The sequence below is a fragment of the Penicillium taxi genome, assembly GCF_028828555.1.
Source record: "Penicillium taxi strain IBT 34144 chromosome Unknown utg000002l_segment0_segment0, whole genome shotgun sequence".
Taxonomy (NCBI): domain Eukaryota; kingdom Fungi; phylum Ascomycota; class Eurotiomycetes; order Eurotiales; family Aspergillaceae; genus Penicillium; species Penicillium taxi.
The window spans coordinates 3,181,281-3,206,722 of NW_026643204.1; the positions used below are offsets into that span (position 1 = coordinate 3,181,281).

The following is a 25,442-nucleotide window of genomic DNA, read 5'->3' on the forward strand; positions in this document are numbered from 1 at the left end:
ACAATCTTTTTCCTGAAAATGCTGAAAATAATCATCAAACATCGAGCTAAAGAAGAAAATCCGTTAGGAAGAACTTCTGTCTCTTAGAAGCTGTTGAGTTATTGATTGATTATTACTAGTCTTCTCTCAGTCTCTGAATTGCACACACGCTGGAATTAAATTTGACCGTCTCTTATAGTTACCATGTTCATGAAATCGAATTAGATAATAATTCTGCATAATGGGTTGGAGCTATATAAATTTAGCATGCATTATACAGCCTATAGAGCAAAGGTTGGAGAAGCAGATATAATCAGAGATCTGATATTTTTCTCCCCTTCCCAAATTCAAAGCTGCACATGGAGTTGACAATGTGCAATTGGTAAAATTAACTCTTGTAGATGTGACTGTGGACGAGGAGGTATACTAGGTAAACCCATGTAGCGCCTCCGAATACTTTGAGCAGTGCGATTTAGGTCGTTAAATCGAGTATTGCTATTCGATTGGGCAGAAATTGTAGAAGCTATAGACGGAGAAGCTATAGAAGCTATAGATGGAGTAGTGATTGAGGCTGTAGATGGGTAGAATTGGTACAGTCATTCTCGAAATCGGCTTGAGCAACACAGAATAGCCAAGAAATATTGCGGGGTGTATTAACTTGTTCGATACATCCCTTGGTACCGCGCAAATAATATTTAATTCACGACGGTCACAGCCCATCTTAGCCCTTCAAAGCACAGGCTTATCCACCTGCACCGCCTTGCCGAGAATCAGTATCACTCTTAGTGTGATGTTGCTGTTGCTGCTCAAGAGTTTCAACGTTACAGTTTCTCCTACACACACGGTGGTAGGCGAGTAGGCGGCGCTTTTGACAGCGTATACAGGTGGTCGAATCCGCTACAGTCCCATTACTTAGTATTAGCATGGTCCTCAGCGAGTCCAGCCTGAAAGTCTCCATCACCAGTACCTATTCCTTATCAGCCTACTCACATCGGCCCCGGTTGATTTCACAGATTAACAATACTGATAAGAAGTCCAAGATTGCCCTAATATAGACATAAGAGGTGATTCTCATTTTGTCAAATTTCTTAACAGATTTCAGTGGCTTTCTGTTTCGGACTGCATATCTCATCTTAAACGGTGTTCATGATCAGTTAGGTATTATAGAGGAATATAATATGTGATTAAATACGTTTTACCCAACCAGTCAGCCATTTCATAGGCGGACTTGCGGTCTTGTTGACTGCGTTTAAATGGTCGCACAAAGAGAGCAAAGATAAGTTCTGGCTCGCCCGTAGATCTCAACAGCGGTGTTTTTCTGTATACATTTAGGATTATGTCATTCAATCTAGATTGACTAAAAACTGATACAAAGACGTCTCAATTTTCGCTGGTTGTCGTGACTTTAACTACACACGCCTAAAATTTGTGAAGTTATCAGATTGATGAGGCATGAAGCTAGACAAGATGTCGACACTATGGCGTAGGCTATTTTATGACTTATTGGGTTTGATCAGAAGGTAAGTCCATCCGACGAAGTTTCTCCGTCGTACTCGCTACCCTGTGCGTTGATATCCGCTCCTTTGTCTAAAAGAAGCTGGACAATCTCTTGATGGCCTCCAGCTGAGGCGGCATAGAGAGCGTTGCCGAACCCGCCACCCTGTGCGTTGATATCCGCTCCTTTGTCTAAAAGAAGCTGGACAATCTCTTGATGGCCTCCAGTTGAGGCGGCCTGGAGAGCGTTGCCGAACCAGCCACCCTGTGCGTTGATATCCGCTCCTTTGTCTAAAAGAAGCTCGACAATCTCTTGATGGCCTCTATATGAGGCGGCCTGGAGAGCGTTGCCGTACTCGCCGCCCTGTGCGTTGATATCCGCTCCTTTGTCTAAAAGAAGCTCGACAATCTCTTGATGGCCTCCGCGTGAGGCGGCCTGGAGAGCGTTGCCGTACTGGCCGCCCTGTGCGTTGATATCCGCTCCTTTGTCTAAAAGAAGCTTGACAATCTCTTGATAGCCTCCAGCTGAGGCGGCCTGGAGAGCGTTGCCGAACCAGCCACCCTGTGCGTTGATATCCGCTCCTTTGTCTAAAAGAAGCTCGACAATCTCTTGATGGCCTCTATATGAGGCGGCCTGGAGAGCGTTGCCGTACTCGCCGCCCTGTGCGTTGATATCCGCTCCTTTGTCTAAAAGAAGCTCGACAATCTCTTGATAGCCTCCAGATGAGGCGGCCTGGAGAGCGTTGCCGAACCCGCCACCCTGTGCGTTGATATCCGCTTCTTTTTCTAAAAGAAGCTCGACAATCTCTTGATGGCCTCCAGCTGAGGCGGCCTGGAGAGCGTTGCCGTACCGGCCGCCCTGTGCGTTGATATCCGCTCCTTTGTCTAAAAGAAGCTCGACAATTTCTTGATAGCCTTCATATGAGGCGGCCTGGAGAGCGTTGCCGTACTCGCCGCCCTGTGCGTTGATATCCGCTCCTTTTTCTAAAAGAAGCTCGACAATCTCTTGATGGCCTCCAGCTGAGGCGGCCTGGAGAGCGTTGCCGTACTCGCCGCCCTGTGCGTTGATATCCGCTCCTTTGTCTAAAAGAAGCTCGACAATCTCTTGATGGCCTCCGCGTGAGGCGGCCTGGAGAGCGTTGCCGTACTCGCCGCCCTGTGCGTTGATATCCGCTCCTTTGTCTAAAAGAAGCTCAACAATCTCTTGATGGCCTTGAGTTGAGGCGGCCTGGAGAGCGTTGCCGTGCCGGCCGCCCTGTGCGTTGATATCCGCTCCTTTGTCTAAAAGAAGCTCGACAATTTCTTGATGGCCTTGAGTTGAGGCGGCATAGAGAGCTTTGCCGTACTCGCCGGCCTGTGCGTTGATATCTGCTCCTTTGTCTAAAAGAAGCTCGACAATTTCTTGATGGCCTCCAGCTGAGGCGGCATAGAGAGCGTTGCCGTACCGGCCGCCCTGTGCGTTGATATCCGCTCCTTTGTCTAAAAGAAGCTCGACAATCTCTTGATAGCCTTGAGTTGAGGCGGCATAGAGAGCGTTGCCGTACTCGCCGCCCTGTGCGTTGATATCCGCTCCTTTGTCTAAAAGAAGCTCGACAATTTCTTGATGGCCTCCGCGTGAGGCGGCCTGGAGAGCGTTGCCGTACCGGCCGCCCTGTGCGTTGATATCCGCTCCTTTGTCTAAAAGAAGCTCGACAATCTCTTGATAGCCTTGAGTTGAGGCGGCATAGAGAGCGTTGCCGTACTCGCCGCCCTGTGCGTTGATATCCGCTCCTTTGTCTAAAAGAAGCTCGACCATCTCTTGATAGCCTCCGCGTGAGGCGGCCTGGAGAGCGTTGCCGTACTCGCCGCCCTGTGCGTTGATATCCGCTCCTTTTTCTAAAAGAAGCTCGACAATCTCTTGATGGCCTCCAGCTGAGGCGGCCTGGAGAGCGTTGCCGTACTCGCCGCCCTGTGCGTTGATATCCGCTCCTTTTTCTAAAAGAAGCTCGACAATCTCTTGATGGCCTCCATCTGAGGCGGCATAGAGAGCGTTGCCGAAGTGGCCGCCCTGTGCGTTGATATCCGCTCCTTTGTCTAAAAGAAGCTCGACAATTTCTTGATGGCCTTGAGTTGAGGCGGCATAGAGAGCGTTGCCGAAGTAGCCGCCCTGTGCGTTGATATCCGCTCCTTTGTCTAAAAGAAGCTCGACAATCTCTTGATAGCCTCCGGCTAAGGCGGCCTGGAGAGCGTTGCCGTACTCGCCGCCCTGTGCGTTGATATCCGCTCCTTTGTCTAAAAGAAGCTGGACAATCTCTTGATGGCCTCCAGCTGAGGCGGCATAGAGAGCGTTGCCGAACCCGCCACCCTGTGCGTTGATATCCGCTCCTTTGTCTAAAAGAAGCTGGACAATCTCTTGATGGCCTCCAGCTGAGGCGGCATAGAGAGCGTTGCCGTACCGGCCGCCCTGTGCGTTGATATCCGCTCCTTTGTCTAAAAGAAGCTCGACAATTTCTTGATGGCCTCCAGCTGAGGCGGCATAGAGAGCGTTGCCGTACCGGCCGCCCTGTGCGTTGATATCCGCTCCTTTGTCTAAAAGAAGCTCGACAATCTCTTGATAGCCTCCATCTGAGGCGGCATAGAGAGCGTTGCCGAACCAGCCACCCTGTGCGTTGATATCCGCTCCTTTTTCTAAAAGAAGCTCGACAATCTCTTGATAGCCTCCATCTGAGGCGGCATAGAGAGCGTTGCCGAAGTGGCCGCCCTGTGCGTTGATATCCGCTCCTTTGTCTAAAAGAAGCTCGACAATTTCTTGATGGCCTTGAGTTGAGGCGGCCTGGAGAGCGTTGCCGTACCGGCCGCCCTGCGCGTTGATATTCGCTCCCTTAGCAATCAGATCTCGTGCTGCTGCTACGAGCCCGTGTAAGCAAGCATAGTAGAGTCTAGAGCCTTGTGGAGGACCAGGGTGATGATCCCAATTGCTATCAGCCTTATATAAACGAGCCCATCGTTGGAATGTTGCTCTCTGTTCAAGGAACCTGACTATCACTCGAACTATATCATCAGAAGCCTCAGCCAACACTGCATGGTCTGTCCAAAGTTTCGCCGCATATCTTGCCATCGGAAAATCTCGCTTGATCACTTCATTGCTACCCTTGATATCCGTAAGATAAGTCAAGCATGTCTTTGTTATAGAAATGCTAGCAGTCGTAGTTTCGAAATTATCATGTTTAAGGAGGTACTCTTTAACAGAAAAGTGGGCAAGATGTAGCTCTTTAACGTCACCTTGAACGACTGCCACTAAGCTAGGACAGTATTTCATAATATCAGTCTCGCGAAATAGTCGACGCTTGATGTTAAAACCTCCTGACTCATTTTGCATCTGCGTCGCTATGATTTCTCTAGCTTCAGCCAGCTTAAGAGGTCGCTTGGAGTATACTAGGAATTGTAGGAGTCGTATTGCATCATTTTTTAGCTCTATCGGTATGCTCTCGACCATGCGCTGATATGTTGAATTTAGATCTGGTGGTAAAGATACGAGAGCTTCCTCCATAGCTGCCTCGTGAGGACATTGAGCTAGGCTATTCAATTGACAGAATGCCCACCTAAACCTACGCATAATATTAGTAAACTATTAGTCCATCAATTAAAGCAGGATTATCTCACATCCCGTCGGCCCTGTCTCCAACCGCCTTCTGGATCCTCTCGAGAATATCCTGGGATAAGTGATTCTCTGTAAAATCTCGTCGCTCAGAAAGTTGTGCTATTACCCACGACCGTATATCGGAGTTAACAGCCTGCTTCTCAAGTGGTAGGCAGTTTTCCTCGCCTATTAGAGGGGGAATATAACGTTGAAACTCGAGTTCAGGTCGACTGGTATAAAGTAGCTGGATATAGGCCAAGTCTGGCCTAGAAACCATTTCTTTAATCCATAGGAGGATATCGTCCCTTGTTTTTGATTCATCTAATGCGTCGAGAACGATAGAAACCTTTTTCTGGCCTATAAGCATCTTTGAAATAATATCTGAGAGTGCCTGTGTTGTAGGTTGACTGCTGCCATTCTGGTGTCCTCTAAACAAATCATCAAGATATGTAGTAGAGCCGACCCCGCCTTGGTAAAGTTGGAAAGCAAGCGACCTCAGCAGGCCATTAAATGTCTGCTTTGTGAAGTCGCTAAAGTCAAAGAAGAAGCTGAGGATTAGACCGTTATTTGCCTTTACAAGATGATCAAGCACAGTTGTACTAAGGACCGTCTTCCCACATCCCGCAAGCCCGTATAGCCATAAATGTCGACGCGACCCTAAGAGCCACGACTCGAACACAGGATTTTTTAGAAACCACGCGCCTGTCCCCTTATGACGCAGCGTCCTCGCGTGGTTAGCATTTATAGACGGATCCGGGGGACAAAGCCAGCGCCTGATCTCATCAGTGCGAAGATCAGATCTGATAGAATCAGTTATGGTTTTCGTTATATTAGTGGTCTGCTGCACACTATCAATCTGTCGTTGAACTTCTTATAGTTAGGACATATAATAATTGAAAATATAATATAGCCTTATATATTTGCTAGGCTGCATAGTGAACAAAACAAGAACTAACCTGACTGAAGCACTTCTAGTGCCCTCTTAGTCTCTTGGACCTCTGTAACCGGCACGTACGCCAGAAGCTCTTTTGTATACGCGGCGGCGGTCGCCGAGGCGTAGCGTTGCCATCGATCGTTCTTATGAGAATCGGCGTAGTCGCAGACCCCTCGGATCACAAGACAGGGAAAGTGGTTCATTAGGCCGGCCGCTTCCATCTCAAAGCAGATGCAATCTTCGCCGAGGTCAGCAACAATCCGATCACGAGCAACAGCATCTTTGATAAGTGTGTTGCCGGATGCGATGGTCCCATAATGAATATCGGGATCACTAGTATCTCGAGAATCACGTTGAACCTCATTAGCTGTGTCACAGCCCCGACAGTCTGGGCCGGGGATATGGTCGCATAAAGTTTTAAAGAGGCGGTCGTTGTCAAAGCCCTGGTGAGCATAACCTGGATTTCGCTTAGATCTTTTGCCCATCTTCGGGTTCTTCTCCAGCATTTCTTGAAGGAAGTAGGGGACCTTGGAGTTTTTTCGCTCGTGGTAGGCCTGGATTTTGCTAAGCGCACTGAGGAGGACCGTCGGTGGCCGTCCAAGAAAGCCTTTACGCTCACGCTTGTCACCAGACTTTGCCTTCATCAGATCGTACTGGCAGACGCCACCCATGGTCCCATCGGGATGACTCACGACAACATCACCTAGCCGGATATCGTAGTCCTCATCCGGTCGAGCGATGCCGCCGCCTATACCGACCATAAAACCAACACGAATGGATGGCAAAGATGCAAGCAGGCTCGAGGCTGTGGTTGCAGCCGAGGTGGTTCCGTAGTTTCCAGCAGCCAGAGAGGCAATAACAATATTATGGTCTCCCACACGACCCCACGTATAGACGTTCACGTCGGTTTGGTGTCTAGTGAAGCCGGTTGGAGCTGTATGTTCCTCATCAAGCATCGCTTCTGCAGCGGCCCGCTCGATAGGAAGAGCAGAGATCCAGGCGATTTGATAGAAATCGGGGCTGTCGAGGGTGTTTTGGGATGCCATGATGCAGAAAGAAGCGCTCTAGACTTCCAGACAGGCGGGAAAACAGGATTATGCCCTTCACCTCTGTCGTAATCACACGGGAAAAGACGGAGACGAGAGTCTAACGTATTCTTCGTCACTGGCAGTCAATCCAAGGGAGCAACCTTGCCAGTTACCATATAGGAGTACTGCTATCAAAGGTCTCATTCACTCACGAAACGATCTTAGACACCGGGAAGCAGTAGGAGGATCGATAGGTCTGCACTTATCTCGAAGATAGAAGAGGTGCAATAGCTTGGTAAACAGTATTTATAGCCTTCTCAGCCCCTAATACGCAGTCTCATGCAAAGGTACGTATTACAGCCGCAGGGCGGCAAGAGAAAAAAATATTATTGGCGGTAGCAGGTTATCGAGTATACATACAGGTCAGAGGGTGGCGGGGTCCTCACCCCACCCTCTAACCTGTCTGTATACTCCATTTATCTCCATAGAAGCTGTGACGGTTACAGAATGGACACTTTTACACACCTCTTCACTTTTTGACTCCCTACTTTCACTGAGCTTTCTTTTGTGGTTGTGGTTTTTGGCTGAATCGACCTGCACGTCCCGACCGTGTTGCATAGAGCGTTCCCCTCAGTTAAGTAGTCAGCAGCAGGGCTTCCAAGGTGAACTTTCCTTTTCTGGCCCTCGTGCACGAATAAATTTCTCCTCTTTCCAAACAAACTTGGGGTTTTTTTTCCTCCCGAGCACGTGGTTTGAGCCTCATTCTTGCTTGACCAGCAGCTACGAGACCATGCCACGAACTCTAGAACATGCGTTCGCACCAACCGAGCATATCTTGACTACGGGTGCTCGGATTGATCAGTAGCCATATAGCTGCAGATCTATACAGTTCTGGAACCAAGCTTTGGAGAGACGATCTCAAAGACATATAACAACAATTAGGCCAATCCTATACGGACCGATTTTCAGTCCGAATTGATGGAAGCATAATCCAAATTTTTAATTCCTTGTTCCAGGTACAGAATTTTATCTGGTATGTGTAGTATTCTGAATCAATTTTGGCCTATAACCTAAGTTTCTTAGGGAACCCTATACGAAACACCAAGAATATTGGCAACTTGTGGGCTCACAATTCAACGGCCCCGTCGAAACCTATCTATGCTTTTATATTGTGGATTGAAGAAATCAGACTTCGCGAAACTTTCGAGAGCTTATAACACAGTCTATGCAAGTCTTTGACGAGAAAGACTTGTTGTGGCAAAAGAGCACGACCTGTAAACACTTGGTAGCCTTGGTCCATGATTTACTTGGTATAAACGCTGTGAAGAAAGTTATTTGCTTCGGGCTTGGTGATTTTTGCCGCTCCGCCCGTGAAAAGCAAGAAAAATCAGTTTTACTCTTGGAATAAGACCTTAGATATGGATAATGTGATTGGCTGTCTAATCCAGCATTCGATGGCTCTCACTATCGCTCAATCTCGAAAAAGAGGTAGATTAAACAGGACAACAAAGCGGGTTTCATGATGCATAAATCAATGTCAAGTCAACTCCAGGGCGTAAATAAAATAGAACCATATTAATGATCTCTTTGCGAGATGCTCTAGGATATATTGTGTCTTTTAAGGCTCGGAAAACTCCAGTTAAGACCAACAAAGGCAAGTGTAAATGCTTCCAGTGCTTGTACAGGAACCATTACAAGCAAGACCCTAGCGAATAGTGTTGGAAACACCCCAAGAAATTGCGCACGTTTCACTAAGCTACATTATATTATGCACAATCCAGAGATAGATGGCGTTTCTTAAAGCGGATTCCCCGAAAGTGTAGATACTTGTCGAAGCAACGTCTTGAATGCCGTAATACTTCAAAATAGTTTCCATCAACCCCCTCTCTTATGCGGTATATGACCACATAGGCAAAGTATGTTAGTCCTGTGAGATCAGAAAAGCTATCGTAAATAAGCCTGATGATTGCCCCACTCACGACAGTCGGCCTTGAGTGTCCGACATGGAACGTTGATATTAACAACAGGTCCAATAGTATATTAACCACGAATTTGCTAGAACTTATCATCAAAGGGCAATGCTACGATACCCAAGCGTATATTTTTGAAATATTGTACATGTGTTTAGAGTTTTGGCGTTGATGGCGTCTTGTAATGTTGATGTCGAGCACTCGCTACCTATTACTCGGCTGGTGTGGTCTGCGCTTGGTGTACTTCGAACGCCATATCGCAAGAATCTTTGTAGAAAGAATGGAAAGCGTCATTGGCCACGTCCTCCGAATCTCCGTCCGCACCTTGATTTGAAAGATTGATATCCATAGATAACTCAATGCGAGAGGGGTTGAAGGGACCCCTCTCGAGAAGACAGAAGTTCAGTACGCGTGCATCAAACTCGTATTGGTGGACTGCTGTATCACGAGCATCGTCTAGTATCGGGAATGTATACGCGACTGTGATGTTCGAATCCGAGGGTGTCGTTGAAGTTGTGGCGGAGGCTAGCTCCCGGGGTAGTGAAACATGGCAGAAAGCTGGTAGAGGAATGGAGGTCGATGAGTCGTTGGTAGCAAGTGAGGCTTCACGGAGAGGGGCCTTGATACTCTCCGCGAGGGATTCGTACTCCGGCAATTTAGACAAGGCGACGTGTGAGATTTTGCGGTAAACCGTCCGAGTGAAATGGACGTCTAAGCCGTTTTCAGGGAGGAGATATTCGATGCCACTGGTCTCATAGATTGCCTTCACTTGTTTGATATCAATGATATCATGTATCTCATCTAAGTTCTCAGAATGCTCAGTGCTCATCGCAAAGAACTCGATTTCCAGCTCTGGAAGTGTCTCACTTGCAGATGGTGGCGGAATCAGGCGAACGCGACGTAGTTGATAATCTGTCCCTATATGGACGTGTTTAAGGGATTCCAGGAAAGGGTTGATTCGCGGGATATCGTTGACGAATTTTCTGTCTAAGGAAAGACCGCCAAGTTCAGGGGCACTGAAGCTCGTATTGGTGAAGGGAGATTTCTGTGCAAAGAGACATTGACCGACGGCAGCAGTCACTGATTCATGAAGTTTGACACCAGATTCAGACTCTATTGGTAGAGTCGAGTTTCTACGAAGGACTTTCAAAAGTTGGTCCGAGATTTGTGTCGGGTGATTATCGTAAAAGAGCTCTTGGGGAGATCCAATTGTCGAAGCCTGAACAGGGGGCGTGGCCCATCGAAACCATGATTTCTCTCGATCAAGCCAGGAAAGATTGTTAGGTGAATTGTAGGTGTAAAGATCTGCTTGTTGCGTGGAGGGTAGGTAAGTGGCAAAGGATCGTCGCGGCTGGTTGCTATTGTAAATCGCCAAGTTGAGTGCTCTACGAGCATTATCCGCACCCTGCTTATTCTCGGCAAGATAGTAGACTTTTTGCAAGACGTTGGCCTTTCCCTCAAAGCTGACTTCGTAAGTCTGCTTGATCCAGTCGAGAAACTGGGGTGTGAGCGCCGAGACAGAGGCCTCCGGGTCGATGTTGATCGTGTCCTCTCGAATTCTCGCGCTGGCATCTGCAATTATCTCACGGATATGCTGGCAGGCACTTTCTGTTCCGGTGATTCGCACCAGTCCTAGGGAGAGAGTAATGTCGATGCTAGACTGAGACATTTTCGCCACAGAATCGAAAGAGAAATTCAGAGAATTCAAGAGAAGTTCAAGCGCGAAGTGAGGCATATGGAGATCCAGCTGTCCAATTTCATCACCCTTTGCCAGCTGCCAGCAATTCCGCAGAATTCTTTCTGCCAATATGTGTTTGCCCTTAAGATCCAGCGATGAGGTAACCCGATCAACCGCATCCTGGTTCATAGGATTTGCGAGTAAGAAAGCCGATTTTCCAGGCCTCCACTGTTCAGCTGCCTCTGTGCCCAACGAAGAATAGATGTTCTGATCAACATAGTTTGATAGCTGTTCCCACGTAAATGACGAGGCCAGGCGTGACCGTACTTCCTCCCAAGCGTCGGAAGCCAACTTTTGGCTTGGGTTTAACTCCCCTCGGAAGCTGTCGAATGCTTTTTGTACTGACTCTGAACAGCCGCCTAAAACTTCGGAATCCAGATCGTCCAACATGGAGCTTAGTAGGCTGCTTTGGGGTTCGTCTTTGGCTTGTTTGCGCTTCCGCCGTCGCTTAGGAGGTAGGACGATTATTTTCCCTGGTTCACCTAAACTGTCTACCCCTATGGGGATTGATCCAGCACGTTTCGACTGGTGTACTTTCCGATCTATCGTCCGTTTCGATTGCTCCTTCTCCTCCAAATCGTCCCAATCCTCCGCAGGCCATAATGGAGCGTCATCTGAGTTTGAACTTTGATATCGACAAGTGACAGGATGGGTGTACAGTCGCAGGAAGTAGGGGCGCGATATTGAGGAGCCAATGAGCCCTCGGAGGCTCCTCTGATGTTGCATGGCCAATCGATGCTGGTTGTCTGTAAATCTGCAAATTCGCGATTCTAGCCGCTGTCAATCGCGCTAACCAAAAATGGATATTGGTGCCTGAGGTGCCATTTCCGTAGTTTGGGCTGAGCTTATTTCATCGAACCTCTTCAGCTCGTCAGTTTTCCAGTGTCATTGGCCAATTGTTCAAGATGGAGCCCACATTGAAGAGGCGGGGGTAAAAAGTCGAGTCCTAATTTGGATTGTAATTGGTACTAAATGTGCCCATCAAGCCTGAGAGTGATGCAATCCAGGGATAAAGCGTCCTGATTGGTCTGTCATTGACGGCCATATGCAGACTCTATAAAGCGTGAAGTGTGAAGAAATAGATTGAATAAAAGTAAGCCGATCTTACCACTTGATATCGCTTTCTTTGAAGTCTAGAGTCTCATATACTGAAATAGCAATTTGCGGGTCAACAATGACCAAACAACGGCGCAAATGGCGGGGGAAGTTCGCGGAACCCTGCTTTACCGCCCCCTCAGAGAAAACCCCCAGTCACAATTACGAGGTTCATCCTCGATATGACGGAGAATAATGCGCCAGACCGGCCAGCCAGCGCGGTAGACTCTCACTCTCCATGCGACAACCGCCCTGACCAACGCGAAGCCCTAGAGCTCCACGAGATTCAGACCCAAGAAGACAATGAATTGGACGACTCCATGGCATCAGCCTCATCAGGCGACGAGTACCATGTCACAACTAGACGGGCCACGCAAACCGCAACGCCCTCGATTGCGTGTCACAGGAAGGGACTATGGAGCAAGCTGTGTCACTTCTGGACACACCACGTCACATTGACAGTGCCGCATAAAAGCAATCGTGATCACTTTGGTATGCAGGTCTCAACAAATCTATCTGGGTATCATCACTAACAGAGATCTAGCTCTGGAGAGAACCTTTCTGGCATATGTTCGAACTTCGTTGGTTATTGCCATGCAGGGTGTTCTCATCGCCCAGCTGTTTCGCCTCCAGCGCTCGCCGACTGCAGAGGACCGCCTGAAGTTCTACCAAGTTGGCATCCCGCTAGCTGTTAGCTGCTACGGTATCGCTATCATTGTGGCGATAATCGGCGCATATCGCTTCTGGAGACAACAGAATGCCATTGCGTTGGGGAAGATCTATGCCGGCGGTTGGGAAATAAATCTCGTCGGCATCCTGCTCTGTGTTGTAATTCTCATCCTTCTCGTCTCGCTTCTGGTACTCTTCGGCTAACATGATCCAGACCATTTTATCAACGTTTGTCCTTTCTCTTACAATCATTATTGAGATCGACCTCCATCCTGCCGCCTCTATCAGAAGGATGCTGATACGGTGAATCACGATGTGCAAATCTAAGCAAACTCGTCTTCATAACCTTGCAACCCTGGCAAGTATTAGATTTTTCCTCTCCATTTAATGCCTTGATGACCTCGAACGAATTGTTAGACTTTTATTGCTACGTCTTTCTACTGAAATACAAATTGTTTTGATTACGATACTTTCAATTTGGCCTTTATCCAACGTTACTACATTAAATAACAAATTCTACATCTCAGCTTGATATTTGTGCATTGTTGACAGCTAGGTCAACGGATTAGCGCACTTAGCAAGTCAAGTTCACATTGACATTCCAGCCTCCAAAGTTTAGATATTAGCGCCTCCGTTCAGGGGCAAGATTTGACCTGGGAGAAAAAATCAGCAAATCGCATTGATGACCTACATTCCAAGAGCTGGACTCACCGTTAACCCATTCTCCCGCGGGGCTGGAAAGGAAAGCCACAACACGACCGATGTCAGCTGGCACACCGCAGCGCTTCAAAGGGCTACCATTAGCCAGAGCAGCCTCAATGTCCTCGATGGACGAGTTCTGATCGCAGCCAGGGGCATAGCGCCAGGAGTTTTTGAGCCACATGTCACTCTTTACACCAGCCGGTGCAATGGCATTCACAGTGCAGCGCTTCTTTCCGAAGTCAGCGGCAAAGCAGCGAGTGAAGCCCTCGATCGCACTCTTGCTACCAGCGTACAGCGAGTGACCAGGGACACCGACACCAGCAGCGATGGAAGACATCAGAATGACCCGGCCACCAGGCTGTATATGATCATAGGCGTTCTTCGCGACGAAGAACTGGGCGCGGGTGTTGAGGTCGAAGACATCGTTAAAGTCGCGGAGCGTGGTATCAGCAAGTGAAACAAACTTCTCAGTTCCGGAGTTCGACACTACGATGTCCAGCTGGCCGAAGTGGGCAACTACCTGCTTGAACATGACCTCGATTGACTCGACTTGGGTCAGGTCTGCCTGGAAAGCTGCAGCATGCACTCCAAGTGCCTGGATCTCTCGGACGATCTTTTCGGCTGATACTGGGTCCCGGGCGTAGTTGATGGCTACTGAAGCTCCCTTCTTGGCTAGCTCGAGTGCAATACCGGATCCGATGCCGCGGCTGCCTCCTGTCACTAGGGCGACTTTACCAGCGAGGTCTTGCTGCACGACATTGGTAGTTGGGACGACCATTGTGAAAGTTTTTGTTATTGATGGTCAAAAGAGAGATGTAAACTAGGAATTTAGTTTCGGGGGAACGGGTTCTTAAGAATACTGCTGATCAAGGTATCACTGGCTGAAATCAGTAGTATGAGTTAATCGTATCCTGAAACTGTATACCTGGACCATTGATTGGCTCGGATATTTTTTTTCTCGGCCTGTTTGAGGTATTAAGCTTAATTCCACGGCTTTCAGATACTCTACATTCTTGAATGGACGGCTAATATAGAATTATATCGCCGTTTGCGAGCGCATACACATGTTGATCTCGGGACCATTTACCGCATGCGGCAGGCAACATGTCAAGGCGGCGGCGAGGATCCCCCTGAATGTCACATCTCTCAGTCTTGGTTGTATTTCTAGATTTAATGGAAATTATGAGGTGAGTTGTATTAATCAGGCCGGATCCGGAGAGAGGAGAAATTTGAGCCTGTCGACAAGACCAATGTACTTCGTACAGTTTCACGCAGCTTACATAAGTGGATTATCATTCCAAACCTACCTTTCATCTGAGGTCTTTAGTGGTATATCGAGTGATTATTTGATCTCAAAGGTGGTTCGAGACTCAGACAACTTTAAAAAACCGTCGAACAGTTTCACCCGTGGACGACTGCAACCGCCTAATCCCTTGGGGAGTCTTATTAGGTAGGTTTTGCCAAATTTTATAAATCTACTATTTCCCGCTCATTTTCCAAAAGATTTTGAATTTTTTTCGATGACTTTTTGAGAAAACGCACCATTCTGTCAGCTTTTTGCGCCCTTTGATCATCCCCAACTCTCATGAAGTTATTCAGCGAGGTCTCGCCACTCAGCCATCTCTATAAACGGAGTAGGATGGCAGAATCAAGGGATCCTAGAAGTTTTCTACAGTGATTGGAAAGTCCCTGCCCAGAGATCTGAGGTCTCTTAGATATTCCCACCACAGGATCACTGCCCAGGAGGTCTTGTCGTTGGCGACATATCCAAAGGCACGCCACAATTGTGTCATTCGAAGGTGATACTTAATTGTCTATTAGTAGTCTGAAGCTTGATACCAAGGTATGCCATTTTCAAAGTTCATATCATATTGTTGATAATATCGGTTGGGCGAATAACCGACACTAGAGTAGAAGCTTACCTCCTACTCTGTGGCCGCGCTAAAATCTAGAATGAACACACGTCTCAATCATATTGACCACATACATCACGTAGTCAAAATAATACAAGAGTTCCCTGCGAACAGACACATATCTTCATGTTCCATTAGACCATGTGATTTCAAATAGAGAATCAAAGGAATCAGTTCCAGAAAACCTTTTGCAAAGCATCACACATCAGAGTAATAGATCTCTTTCCCTCCGACAGCACACCATCCATAGCCAAAAATGGATGCGGCATCCCCTTCATGACTTGTAAGTCTACTTCCACGCCAGCCTTTTGCAGCTTCTCCGCATACTGCTCACCCTCAGACCGTAGCACATCACACTCACCAACCATGACCAGAGCCGGAGGGAGGTCAGACCAGTTACTTGTATAGAAAAGAGGACTTGCCTCTGGGTCCTTAAGATCGGCCTCATTAGGCAGATAGTGATTGCGGTACCAGAGCATCTTAGCCGCGGGCAAAGCGACGGTGTTTTCATAGACACGATAGGATCCATTGGTCTCCACTACCGCAGTATTATCCGTGACTGGGACTGAGAGTAGCTGCGACAGGAACCTGACTGGCGGTGACAGAGTCAATGCCTTGTGAGTCATGACTGAAGCGAGGTTTCCTCCGGCTGAGGATCCTCCAGTCGCCATCTTTGATTTGTCAATCGATAGCGCCGCGGGTCCTTCGGAGATCAGCCATAGTAGCGCTTCCCAGCTATCGTGGACTGCAGCGGGGAAGGGATTCTCAGGCGCAAGACTAGACGACAAAGATGTGTTAGATGAGCTGCGCGAGAAATTAATTCTTCCTGGAATTCTCACCGATAGTCAACTGTCACTACAACGCAGTTCCCGCGCACACAAAGATTCGAGCATACCACATTCTCAGTGTCAATTGAGCCAAGAACCCAGCCACCACCGTGGAAATACAGCACCACTGGCCATCCACCAACTGGTACTTCGCCTTTTGGGGTAAAGGCCCGAAGCAAGATGGGAGGTCCTTCGGTCTCGCGGCGCTCAATGGTGATATCCTGTGTCTTTCCAACCTGCAGCATAGGTCCAGCACCTGGTATAAGAACACCACTTGTTCTGGAGGCCGCGACTGGTTGCAAGTGGACCTGCTGATTGTTGATTATAAACTTGTTATAGAAGTCGACATACTCCGGATCCAATTTATCCTTGACAGACTCATGGATAGGGTATGGAGGCCGGTTAACGCCTGGAACAGCAGACATGATGATACAGATGAAAAGATTAAAAGTTGAATATTCTAGGAAACAGAAATGAGATCGAAGCACAATAATAAACCCTCCCCCCACGCTTTACGTGGGATGCGGGGAAACAGATAACACGATATGCGATAACATGCCTTAATCAGGTATAGACGGCCCCATTCTCCAAATCGCGCTGTGACAATACCCCTCTATCGCTGCGACCATAAAATCCGTGAAAAAGAGGGGCTTCTTTCGTGGGATGATCAGTAAATAGATCGGCTGAGTGGCTCAGCTTTGGAACTCCTCCAAAGACTCCATTTTACTTATGAAATATTACACAATGGGGCTTCTAAGACCCCTGTTCTGACCGAAAAGGCTTTTAAGCCCCTACCAGGTATTTAATCGTAGGCGATCATCGCCAATGGTGTGGTTTACTGTTCAGATGCTGGTGTAATGGACGCCACCACTATGAAGCTGGTGGACGGTGACATCAAGGCCCACACCATGAGTCGATCTCGATTAAAAGCTCAAAACTTTACTTTTTACAGTATTAGGGCGATATGAAGCCTTGCCACACATAAGTTCTTTTCTTTTGTCATTCTGCTTCTCCTTGCTTCGTTTATCTTGCGGTGTGTCGAGCTGCGGGCGATATGCATGAGCCCAGTATTAACCCAAGTTTTTTTTACAAATGCGTTGCAGTCAAGACATTGCCTCTTAACACCGATCTCGAGATCGAGTGTATTACTGTCTTGTGATCTCTTATATCAAATCAAAAATAAATTAATCAAGGATGTCCCGAAGGCGGTGGATTCAAAGTACCTAAGCCTAGAGGTTATATGTATGATATAGTATGTCAGATAGGCGCTATACAAAAGCCTAGAATTTATGTGCAACATTGAAATCCTCATCCTATCACTCTGTCATGGTTGTTTCAATACGTCGAATGATTCTTGCAGGATTCCCAGCAACCACATGAAATGGCGGTACATCCTAAAATTCACAATCCAATCAGTCAAAGTGCCATAATGTGATCTTAAATTGTCAAACATACCTTAGTAACCACACTACCAGCTCCAACAGTCGAGCCCTTACCAATAGTCACACCAGGAAGCACAATCACATTTCCACCAAGCCAGCAGTCCTCCCCGATAACGATCGGCAGTCCCGTCTCGGGGCCTTCGAGTCCGTTCCGTAAAGCTGGATCAAGTGGATGTGTTCCCGAATATAGACTAACATTGGGCCCGAACAACGTCCTTGCTCCGACAGTGATAGGACAAGTGTCAATGAATGTACAGTTTGCATTCACGAAAACACCCTGGCCAAGTTTCACATTGAAACCATAGTCTGCTTTGACAGGAGCCTCGACCAAGGGTTCGTTCTTGAAGAGTTCTTCATCGGCTGCGGGGTCATCAAGTTGAGGCGGGAGAGGAGTTTTGTCTTCCGTAATGCTATAAGAACGATCAGTCAATGTGGCAGTCCTGGAGTTCAGTCCATGTGAGAGTCTTCGGGATATGCCACCAGCCATCTAAGACCTTGGGATATCAACTAGCTCCCCGGTGTCTTTCATATTCCAAGATTCATGACGAACTCTGCAGATTTTCACATTGAATCAGAAGGGAACCTAAAAAAGTCGGACTTACTCATTCCAAAGCTCCACAAGTCGTCGTCTAGAAACATCACCCGCATTATTGAATCGAATGTTTGCAGACTTGCAGCGAGCCCGTGCAGCTGTAAGTTCAGGCGTGAATGCACGGTATAGCTCCCCACGGAGCATTTTTTCTCGCTCAGTGTTTCCTACCATGATTTGATAAGGCGCAATGCTTAAACTGTCTAAACTTAAAGTTTCAATAAGCCTAAAGTCTGCGTATTCACGCTGACAACCAGAAAAGTGAGATGATAGATAGTTCAGAGGACAAGTAATACTTAAGATATGCGGTCATGTGACTTAACTTGCCATGAAACCTAGGTAACTGGTGGTTGATATCACTTATATAAATTTATGTAGCGGATGATATAATAACGACTTTAGTCCTCTGAGCGCTCGAAATTGCAAATCGTGTTCCCGCTGGTCATAGCTCCTACCTGCATTTTGATATTGACAGGGTGCACATTAACGACTCGGATCACTTCTCCAGAAGAGAGAAAATAAAGTTTTCTACCATACGTATTACGTATAGGAACTTTTATCGATATGTTTTGAGAAGCCAAGTAACCGGGTTGAGTAGGTGCTGACGCTGGCGGTTTGACTGCCGCGGTGGATGCAGAGGGACCGAAAACATTTCGATAAGGGCTATCAGGCCCCTTAGATTTTGGGAGCCTTCATCGGCACTTCGGGAGAGGCCTTTTAAATGACTCAAGCATGGTGAACTGCAAAGGATTCGCCATATCTTTTCACGAGCAGGTTACTGATTTGGAGATTTGAAAAGAACTTGATGTTGGCTTAGAGGGCTGATTCTGGGGTATCTCTACGTATCTGGGATTGTTTGCTGGCGATCCCCAGACTAACGACTGATGAGAGCGCTGGAGGTAATATACCTAGGTATATAGCCAAAGCGTTGAAAGCCATCCGTCATGAAGAGACCCGTACTAAACCAGGGCCTGGCTTGGCCGATATTCATCGACCCTGGCTAGAACTTATTTCCATATTAGGTGCTAAACGATAAGTTGGGGAAGGTTATTCGTCACTAGTCCTGCGATCTGGATTGGTTCGTCTCAGAATCTGACATGTAGACGCCTTTAACTGGTGCACGATGGCTGCTGCGAAGAAATTAAGAATTGAAACAGAATATTTACAGTTTAAATATCAGTCAATCTGGTAGTTACAATGACAATTCGAGGTAATACACCTATTTCATAGCCTCACAAGACCTTAATGGGTATCTAGCTAGACCAATAGATAGTCCCAGCATGGATGATGATAGTAGAAATGCCGTATACCTACCTCTAGAGGTGAATCTTCACACAATTTATAGTGAATACAAAATCTCCAATATTACCTAGGCAGGTCCCTACAAATGAGTACCTCACTTAGATCAACCCGTATTCCTACTACCACTTTCCAATTACGTTTACTTTCACTCTCAATTTCATTTTCAGGTTCTAATAAAAGACTGTTGGTATGTTTGAGCCACTTGGAAAGGGTATCAGTATTGGAAATTAATGACTTGAGTTTGGACATTGCTTTCAGGGTTAAACAGGGAAAATGATCGGTAGTTCGGAAGTAAAAAGTATTATATCGGGCTCCCGTAGAGTCACCCATGTAATTATTAATAATCATCAATCTTGAAATCTATAATTAAATATTCTTTATGCAGTAGAAGCTAGGTTAGACCGAGCCCTTTTGAGCAGCCTTGCGTCTGATCAAGAAATATTGCACACCAAGAGAAGCAGTAATGACCCAAGAAGCAGCAGCAAGAGCCGTGATTGCCGTTAGACCCTTCAAATACTTAGGTGCGTCCGCAGAACGGAAAATCTGAGAGCCGGCAATTCCAGCAAGATTGGCGCCCATAACAACAATTCTAGAAAACATTAGCTCAAGTACAATATTGATGGTGAGTGGAATGACTTACGCCATAGCAACACTTCGCTCTTGGGGTGTTTTGCAGTAAAATGATAGCCAGCCGATATTAAGAATGCTAAGTGGTGTCAGTGTGAGGTCAAAATCATACTTCGGACTAGATTGAACGTACTGCATACTGCAATAAGAGATATTGGCGACGACGATAACGCCGTATTTGTGCCACTGGCCGTCTGTGCGAGGCATTGTTCGTAGACAAGCGTATGAGATGAGATTCCATGTAATAGAAATCAAGACAAATGGTCCACGGTGACCCGTCCAATCACTGTGATGTATTGTTAGACTTGAACAGGAAAAATGTGAAATTTAAAACGGAGTAGACTTACGATCCAACGGAGAGAATTGTCATCCAGATGATACCACAGTAAATAGGAACAGATGCTAATGCGTTTGCACGAACAGAAGTGAATCCCAAAGACTTGATCAGGGTAGGTGTATATTGAGCCAGACCCTGGAAACCGGACATGGAGACGAGAGTGACCAAAAAGTGCTGTATAATGCGTGGCTGCTTGACTGTCTTCCAGATATCGGATCCTGAGATCTGGATGTGGCCGCGAGCTTTACGTGGATCATCGAGGAGGACACGGTTGACGATGATGTGGGATTCACGTTCGTTGAAGTAGCTCCAGCGACCAAGGCTGACCAAGGCACGACCATCACCAGCTTTGGGAGGTACAAAAAGTGTGAAAACAATTCCGATGAAAATGGTAATAAGACCCTCGACTGTAAATATCTTTTGGTAAGAAGGTGAATTGATTGGCAATATCGAGATTACTTACCAAGGAAAATCCAACGCCATCCTTGGAAACCAGCCTTGCCATGGAGTTGTAGCAAACCAGCTGAAATCAACTGTGATGTAGCTGCAGCAAACATCTGACCGTAGAAGAACAGGCTAGTCCGGAGACTGGTCTCATCTTTCTTATACCAGGTGGATAGATAGTAGATAGCACCTGCATGGAAGATGGTTGATTAGCCGGATGATTCTACGGCGTAAAGGTTATGAATAAGAACTTACCAGGAATAAAACCACCTTCACAGAGACCGAGCAAGATTCTTGTTGCTAGATATGCCCCATAGGAATTGACAAAGCATTGGAAGGTTGCGACCATACCCCATGCAAATATTTGACCGGAAAGCCATAAACGGGGCCCAACACGTTGCAGAATAATGTTGGATGGAATTTCTGATAGGACAATTCCGGCAGATAGAAGCTGGGATCCAACGTTGACTTGATTTGTGGTAATCTTGAGATCCTTGGTGAAAGTCGAAGTCAAAACAGAGCCAATGTTGCCCCGATCCAGTTGAAGAGCGAAGAAGGCGAGGGCAAGACAGGGCAATAGAATGAAATCAATTCTATTCAGTAATTTCGTTAGATACTGTAGGAATGCATACTATGTGTTTGAGTCAAATTCTTTTCTCAACCACTTACTTGCGTTTCACAGAGGCTTCTTCACTCTCATCCCAGTCCTTGGCGATGATAGCAGTTTCATTATCGACGTATGGTTCGTCAGCATTGTGCTTTTCTGAGGAGATATCCTGCGCGGGCAGCTTCTGCTCCAACGATGCCTCTGACATCTTAAAAGAAAAAGAGAAAAAAACAAACGTTGCTCAAAAAGGAACAAGATTAAGTATAGGACTTGACTTGTGTATCAAGATGATCACAAAAGATTTGTGTGGGCCTTCGGTATTCTTATATAAAATTTTGACTCGTACCTTTTTTAAGCTTGCGTATTCCTGCGTTTAACATCTAGATTCTGCTTTACTCTGGTTGGTGTGGCCTGAGATTGTCGCGACACAAAACGGAGGTATGGCGCAATCATCTTGGCTTTGACGACAACGGTTAGGCCCATTTTTTTTCCCACGATTTAACCACGTTTAAACAGTTGTTCGGATATACCCCGGTTGGCCCTAATAAGGCACAAGGCCCTTTTGCCATCTAGATTTTTTTTTTCTTCTTTGAATTCTTGGGAGACGCATCTGTTCAATTCTGAATTTCCATGTTCTAAGGTGGGTCTATGAATGATGAATCTCGTACGCGGGTATTTCTGTTCCGGGGCCCCATTGATTTATGTAGAATAAATGGATCTTGGAAGGATCAGTAAGTATATTCTGCAGGATCCTGTGGGACCCCTACGACCCCAGTTAATTTTTTTTATGAAGGATTCAATTCTCACAAGTAGTCTTAGCATCATTCTACTTATTATATGTTTCACTAGCCTGTCTGTATATAAATTATTTTTTATGTTCTTACACCCAGACATCCCAAGGCAAGCCATATCGGCTTGTCAATGGTACCTGCGGGCCTTCAGCCTCAATGATGTATCCTTCGGCGCACCAATTGAATGAGACTTGAGGCTGGTTGGCATAATAGATGTCGTGCTTTTTATCCAAGGCATCCCGAAGACTACGAACAGAGCTTTCCGGTTGTAAGACATCCCATGGCTCGATGCATGTAACACCTTGGCAAGATTTCAAGACGAGAAGCAGAGCATCAAGTCTGCTAATTGCCTGGGACAAGCTGCGGCCGAGAATCTTCGGCTCATCAGTACCTGCCTTATTAACTTTTGGGTAAAGGTTGTGCATTTGGTGCGAATCCGTCTATAGATTAGGGTCAGAGTTATTCTTCGTAGATGTTTCTACAGCTCAACATACCGAGAGATCGTATAGTTCATGTTCATTGGTGCACCACACAGAGTAGTAAAGATCGTAGCCCTCACCCAGCAAGCGGAGTGACTTGTACGTGTTATTGGGAACCCTCACGCTTTCATCGGGACCTTGCGACACTGAATTAGCATATTTCCATATTAGGTCTGGTTATATGCAACTTACCGACGCCACCAAAAACACCCTCTGTCACAGCATGTCCCCAGTATTCAACTGTAACATGTTCATGTCGCTGTCCGCCAGACGCGGAAGTCACGGGGATGGCCGTTCCATCAAAGTCTGAGCGCGGTGGAATACCCGCAAGATCAAAGATTGTAGGGGCCAGGTCAATGTGAGTTGTTACAGAATCTTGAATATGCCCTTCAGGGACGCCCGGGCCACGGATGAATAGCGGGACCCGGATATCTTCTTCAAAACCACAGGTTTTTCCGGGAGGTAGCCGGTGCTGACCGATGTGGAAGCCATTGTCCGACGTGTATATGATGTAGGTATTATCAAGCTTGCCACTCTCCTCAAGTCGGCTGACGAGCGAGTCCACCAACTCATCCACACCTTGCAATGCGCGCAGACGGGACCGGTAGAAATTATCGTTATAATCCACTACCGTCTGATTCTGCTGGGGCAGATCTCGAACCCAGCTTACCCCGCTAGGCTGGTACATTGTTAGACAAAAGTTACTTGATTGGAAACTGGACCGACACGAACCTCATCTGGATTGAAACTTTCTGTTCGTGGCACTTTCACATCTTCGAATAAATGTTCGTGTCGTTTCAATGGAACTGGCTCAGTCATAACGACCGGACCTGCACCCAATCCATGCGGGTCGATATTCGAGTGGGGAGCAACGGGAGAGACGGTCACAAAGAATGGGCGCTCTCCTTCCAATGCATCATCTAAAAATCCATGTGCCTTTTTAGTGATCACGTCGGTGGTGTGCTGACCCTCATAGCTCACTGGAGCTTCTCGATTGCGTTGATAGGTAGAATTGAGGTAGGAGTAGGTGAAAGGCTCCACAAGGAAGTCGGATCCGTTAAATCCATTCGGATAAGGACTATCGTAATTGTAAATAGAGTGGGAGTTGAAAAGTTTGCCGGTATAGTAGGTGTCATAGCCAGCTTCTTGCAGCCAAACTGGCAGCCAGTTTTCATTGAAGCCGCGATCCACGAATTTAGGATATCCACCTACGTTGGGTTATTAGGCGCAAAGCTACAGTATGTCCAGTTAAATAACTCACCATATGGAGGATTGACATCTGTTACATTAGTATTGTGAGCTTGACGTCCTGTCCACAAACTGACCCGAGATGGGCAGCAAAGTGCCGTCGTCACAAAATGATTGCGAAAAAAGGTTCCTTTGTCACGGATATGTTTTGATACGCGTGGTGTATATGAGATAGAATCAAGCTCTAGATCTTGATCGTCCGTGATGATGAACAAAAAGTTTGGCGGCTTCGATGATTGCGACTGACTCGGTCCAAGGACTGATTGTCCGAGGACCGATTGTAGCACACTCTGTACATTTGCGCCAACTGCAACGCCTTCTACGGCAGCAATCAGACCAGCGACAGTAACAAGAAGCTTCATGTTGACTTGGGATGCAGAAGTGTCAGATCAAGCCAGAAGTGATGATATCGATGACAAGACAACGTCTTGGCTTTTTTGTCTTTTTTGTCAAATGGCCTGAGCTTTTGAAGAGTGGAGTAAAGTGGAGCCCACTCTTGCGAAGCTCAATGATGCCATCGGCGGTCAAGATGGCGAGGTGGATCGGCGTCTACAATTGCCGAGATATCTACTTCGTACTAACGTATATTAGGACTAGCTCATCGACAGGAACGAAGACTTCAAGATAAATGGCGTGCTTTAACTTGACAATGAGGACACAACTACCTCGACCTGCGAACCACCAAGGCACTCAGACTTTTCTTCAATGTTTGCTCAGACCACCTCGCTTAAGGATCGCATGAGATATACTTCGTACTATTTACCGCATTCGTCTTATGTTCTCATATATGTCCATGGATGCCGGTGCTTCGGCTAAATGAGATGGCTGCCTTTCTACTTACAGGCCTAGTTAGGTAAGGTGAAAAATCTCTCCCGAGACCGAAAAATGACTAGACATGCGAATACTTAATTCTGGCCCTGGGCCCAACAATCCTAAGTTTGATATACAAGGTTCAGAGACCTCGTCGAACCTTCTAAGAACTAAAGAAATTAAGGTTGCACATTTACATTCCTAGTGCGACATCGTTTGCAGTAGCGTGATCTCTACAATCCTTGCAGGGCGAGATCTGAATTACTGACACGTTCGATCGGATCGGATTTTATCTGGTTAACGCCGAGATCCTGTCCTTAGAGATCCTGATGGCCTTTAGAGCTCGGCATGAATATGAATATTCGCTGCGAATGCGAATATTGCCCCCGTTATCCGCGATTACTATTCGCATAGGGTCACGTTATATACTAGTCCTAATTAGGCATTAAATGCTGTCAACTGACTACGACAACGGTACGCCTAATCCAAAAACCCTTTTTTTTTTCCAAGCCCTTGTATCACGTAATATGGCTTTTTTTCTAAGAGAAGTGTTTTCATATACGGATCAAGACAGAGTGCTATATGGTAGGTATGTTGCTGATCTATACAAGTATAATACTTACTATATTCAATATTCCGGACTTAGCAGTAGAGCTAGTATCAGTGCTAAGCCCTTTAAATACTTCTTCGCTAGAGATAGCATGACTAGGTAGGTCATATTTTCTTTTTGCAGCTTATTGGTCAACAAAGAAACAGGTATTTGGGAATGAGATTCCCCTGGAACGATAGTGCATTTCG

The 25,442-nt window shown here is 46.7% G+C and overlaps 9 protein-coding genes across 9 annotated transcripts; 2 read left to right on the forward strand and 7 right to left on the reverse strand.

The window, feature by feature from the left end:
- Positions 1-1,492: 1,492 nt before the first annotated feature.
- On the reverse strand, positions 1,493-7,072 carry N7495_003100 (ankyrin repeat domain-containing protein; the record flags this gene model as incomplete). The annotated part of the gene is made up of 3 exons (XM_057205769.1): positions 1,493-5,060; positions 5,116-5,892; positions 6,108-7,072. The coding sequence occupies 3 exons, from the start codon at positions 7,070-7,072 to the stop codon at positions 1,493-1,495; spliced, it is 5,310 nt and encodes a 1,769-aa protein (XP_057066376.1).
- A 2,163-nt stretch (positions 7,073-9,235) lies between these two features.
- On the reverse strand, positions 9,236-11,488 carry N7495_003101 (putative respiratory complex assembly protein Rmp1; the record flags this gene model as incomplete). Its single annotated transcript, XM_057205770.1, has 1 exon — positions 9,236-11,488. One exon carries the CDS (start codon positions 11,486-11,488, stop codon positions 9,236-9,238), a length of 2,253 nt encoding a protein of 750 aa, XP_057066377.1.
- Positions 11,489-12,039: 551 nt separating this feature from the next.
- On the forward strand, positions 12,040-12,730 carry N7495_003102 (DUF202 domain-containing protein; the record flags this gene model as incomplete). The annotated part of the gene is made up of 2 exons (XM_057205771.1): positions 12,040-12,349; positions 12,402-12,730. 2 exons carry the CDS (start codon positions 12,040-12,042, stop codon positions 12,728-12,730), a joined length of 639 nt encoding a protein of 212 aa, XP_057066378.1.
- A 411-nt stretch (positions 12,731-13,141) lies between these two features.
- N7495_003103 (Hydroxynaphthalene reductase arp2) lies at positions 13,142-14,006 on the reverse strand (the record flags this gene model as incomplete). Its single annotated transcript, XM_057205772.1, has 2 exons — positions 13,142-13,179; positions 13,238-14,006. 2 exons carry the CDS (start codon positions 14,004-14,006, stop codon positions 13,142-13,144), a joined length of 807 nt encoding a protein of 268 aa, XP_057066379.1.
- A 1,305-nt stretch (positions 14,007-15,311) lies between these two features.
- N7495_003104 (alpha/beta hydrolase) lies at positions 15,312-16,426 on the reverse strand (the record flags this gene model as incomplete). The annotated part of the gene is made up of 2 exons (XM_057205773.1): positions 15,312-15,918; positions 15,981-16,426. Coding segments are annotated over 2 exons (1,053 nt in total), but the record flags the coding sequence as incomplete, so codon positions are not given.
- Positions 16,427-16,825: 399 nt separating this feature from the next.
- Positions 16,826-17,127, forward strand: N7495_003105 (L-psp endoribonuclease family protein; the record flags this gene model as incomplete). Its single annotated transcript, XM_057205774.1, has 2 exons — positions 16,826-16,880; positions 16,955-17,127. 2 exons carry the CDS (start codon positions 16,826-16,828, stop codon positions 17,125-17,127), a joined length of 228 nt encoding a protein of 75 aa, XP_057066381.1.
- A 157-nt stretch (positions 17,128-17,284) lies between these two features.
- N7495_003106 (sugar O-acetyltransferase) lies at positions 17,285-18,173 on the reverse strand (the record flags this gene model as incomplete). Its single annotated transcript, XM_057205775.1, has 3 exons — positions 17,285-17,362; positions 17,424-17,820; positions 18,013-18,173. 3 exons carry the CDS (start codon positions 18,171-18,173, stop codon positions 17,285-17,287), a joined length of 636 nt encoding a protein of 211 aa, XP_057066382.1.
- Positions 18,174-19,697: 1,524 nt separating this feature from the next.
- Positions 19,698-21,524, reverse strand: N7495_003107 (uncharacterized protein; the record flags this gene model as incomplete). Its single annotated transcript, XM_057205776.1, has 7 exons — positions 19,698-19,890; positions 19,942-20,007; positions 20,062-20,214; positions 20,276-20,672; positions 20,729-20,899; positions 20,965-21,302; positions 21,379-21,524. 7 exons carry the CDS (start codon positions 21,522-21,524, stop codon positions 19,698-19,700), a joined length of 1,464 nt encoding a protein of 487 aa, XP_057066383.1.
- Positions 21,525-22,196: 672 nt separating this feature from the next.
- Positions 22,197-24,196, reverse strand: N7495_003108 (sulfatase family protein; the record flags this gene model as incomplete). The annotated part of the gene is made up of 5 exons (XM_057205777.1): positions 22,197-22,547; positions 22,602-22,732; positions 22,779-23,265; positions 23,319-23,794; positions 23,848-24,196. The coding sequence occupies 5 exons, from the start codon at positions 24,194-24,196 to the stop codon at positions 22,197-22,199; spliced, it is 1,794 nt and encodes a 597-aa protein (XP_057066384.1).
- Positions 24,197-25,442: the final 1,246 nt, after the last annotated feature.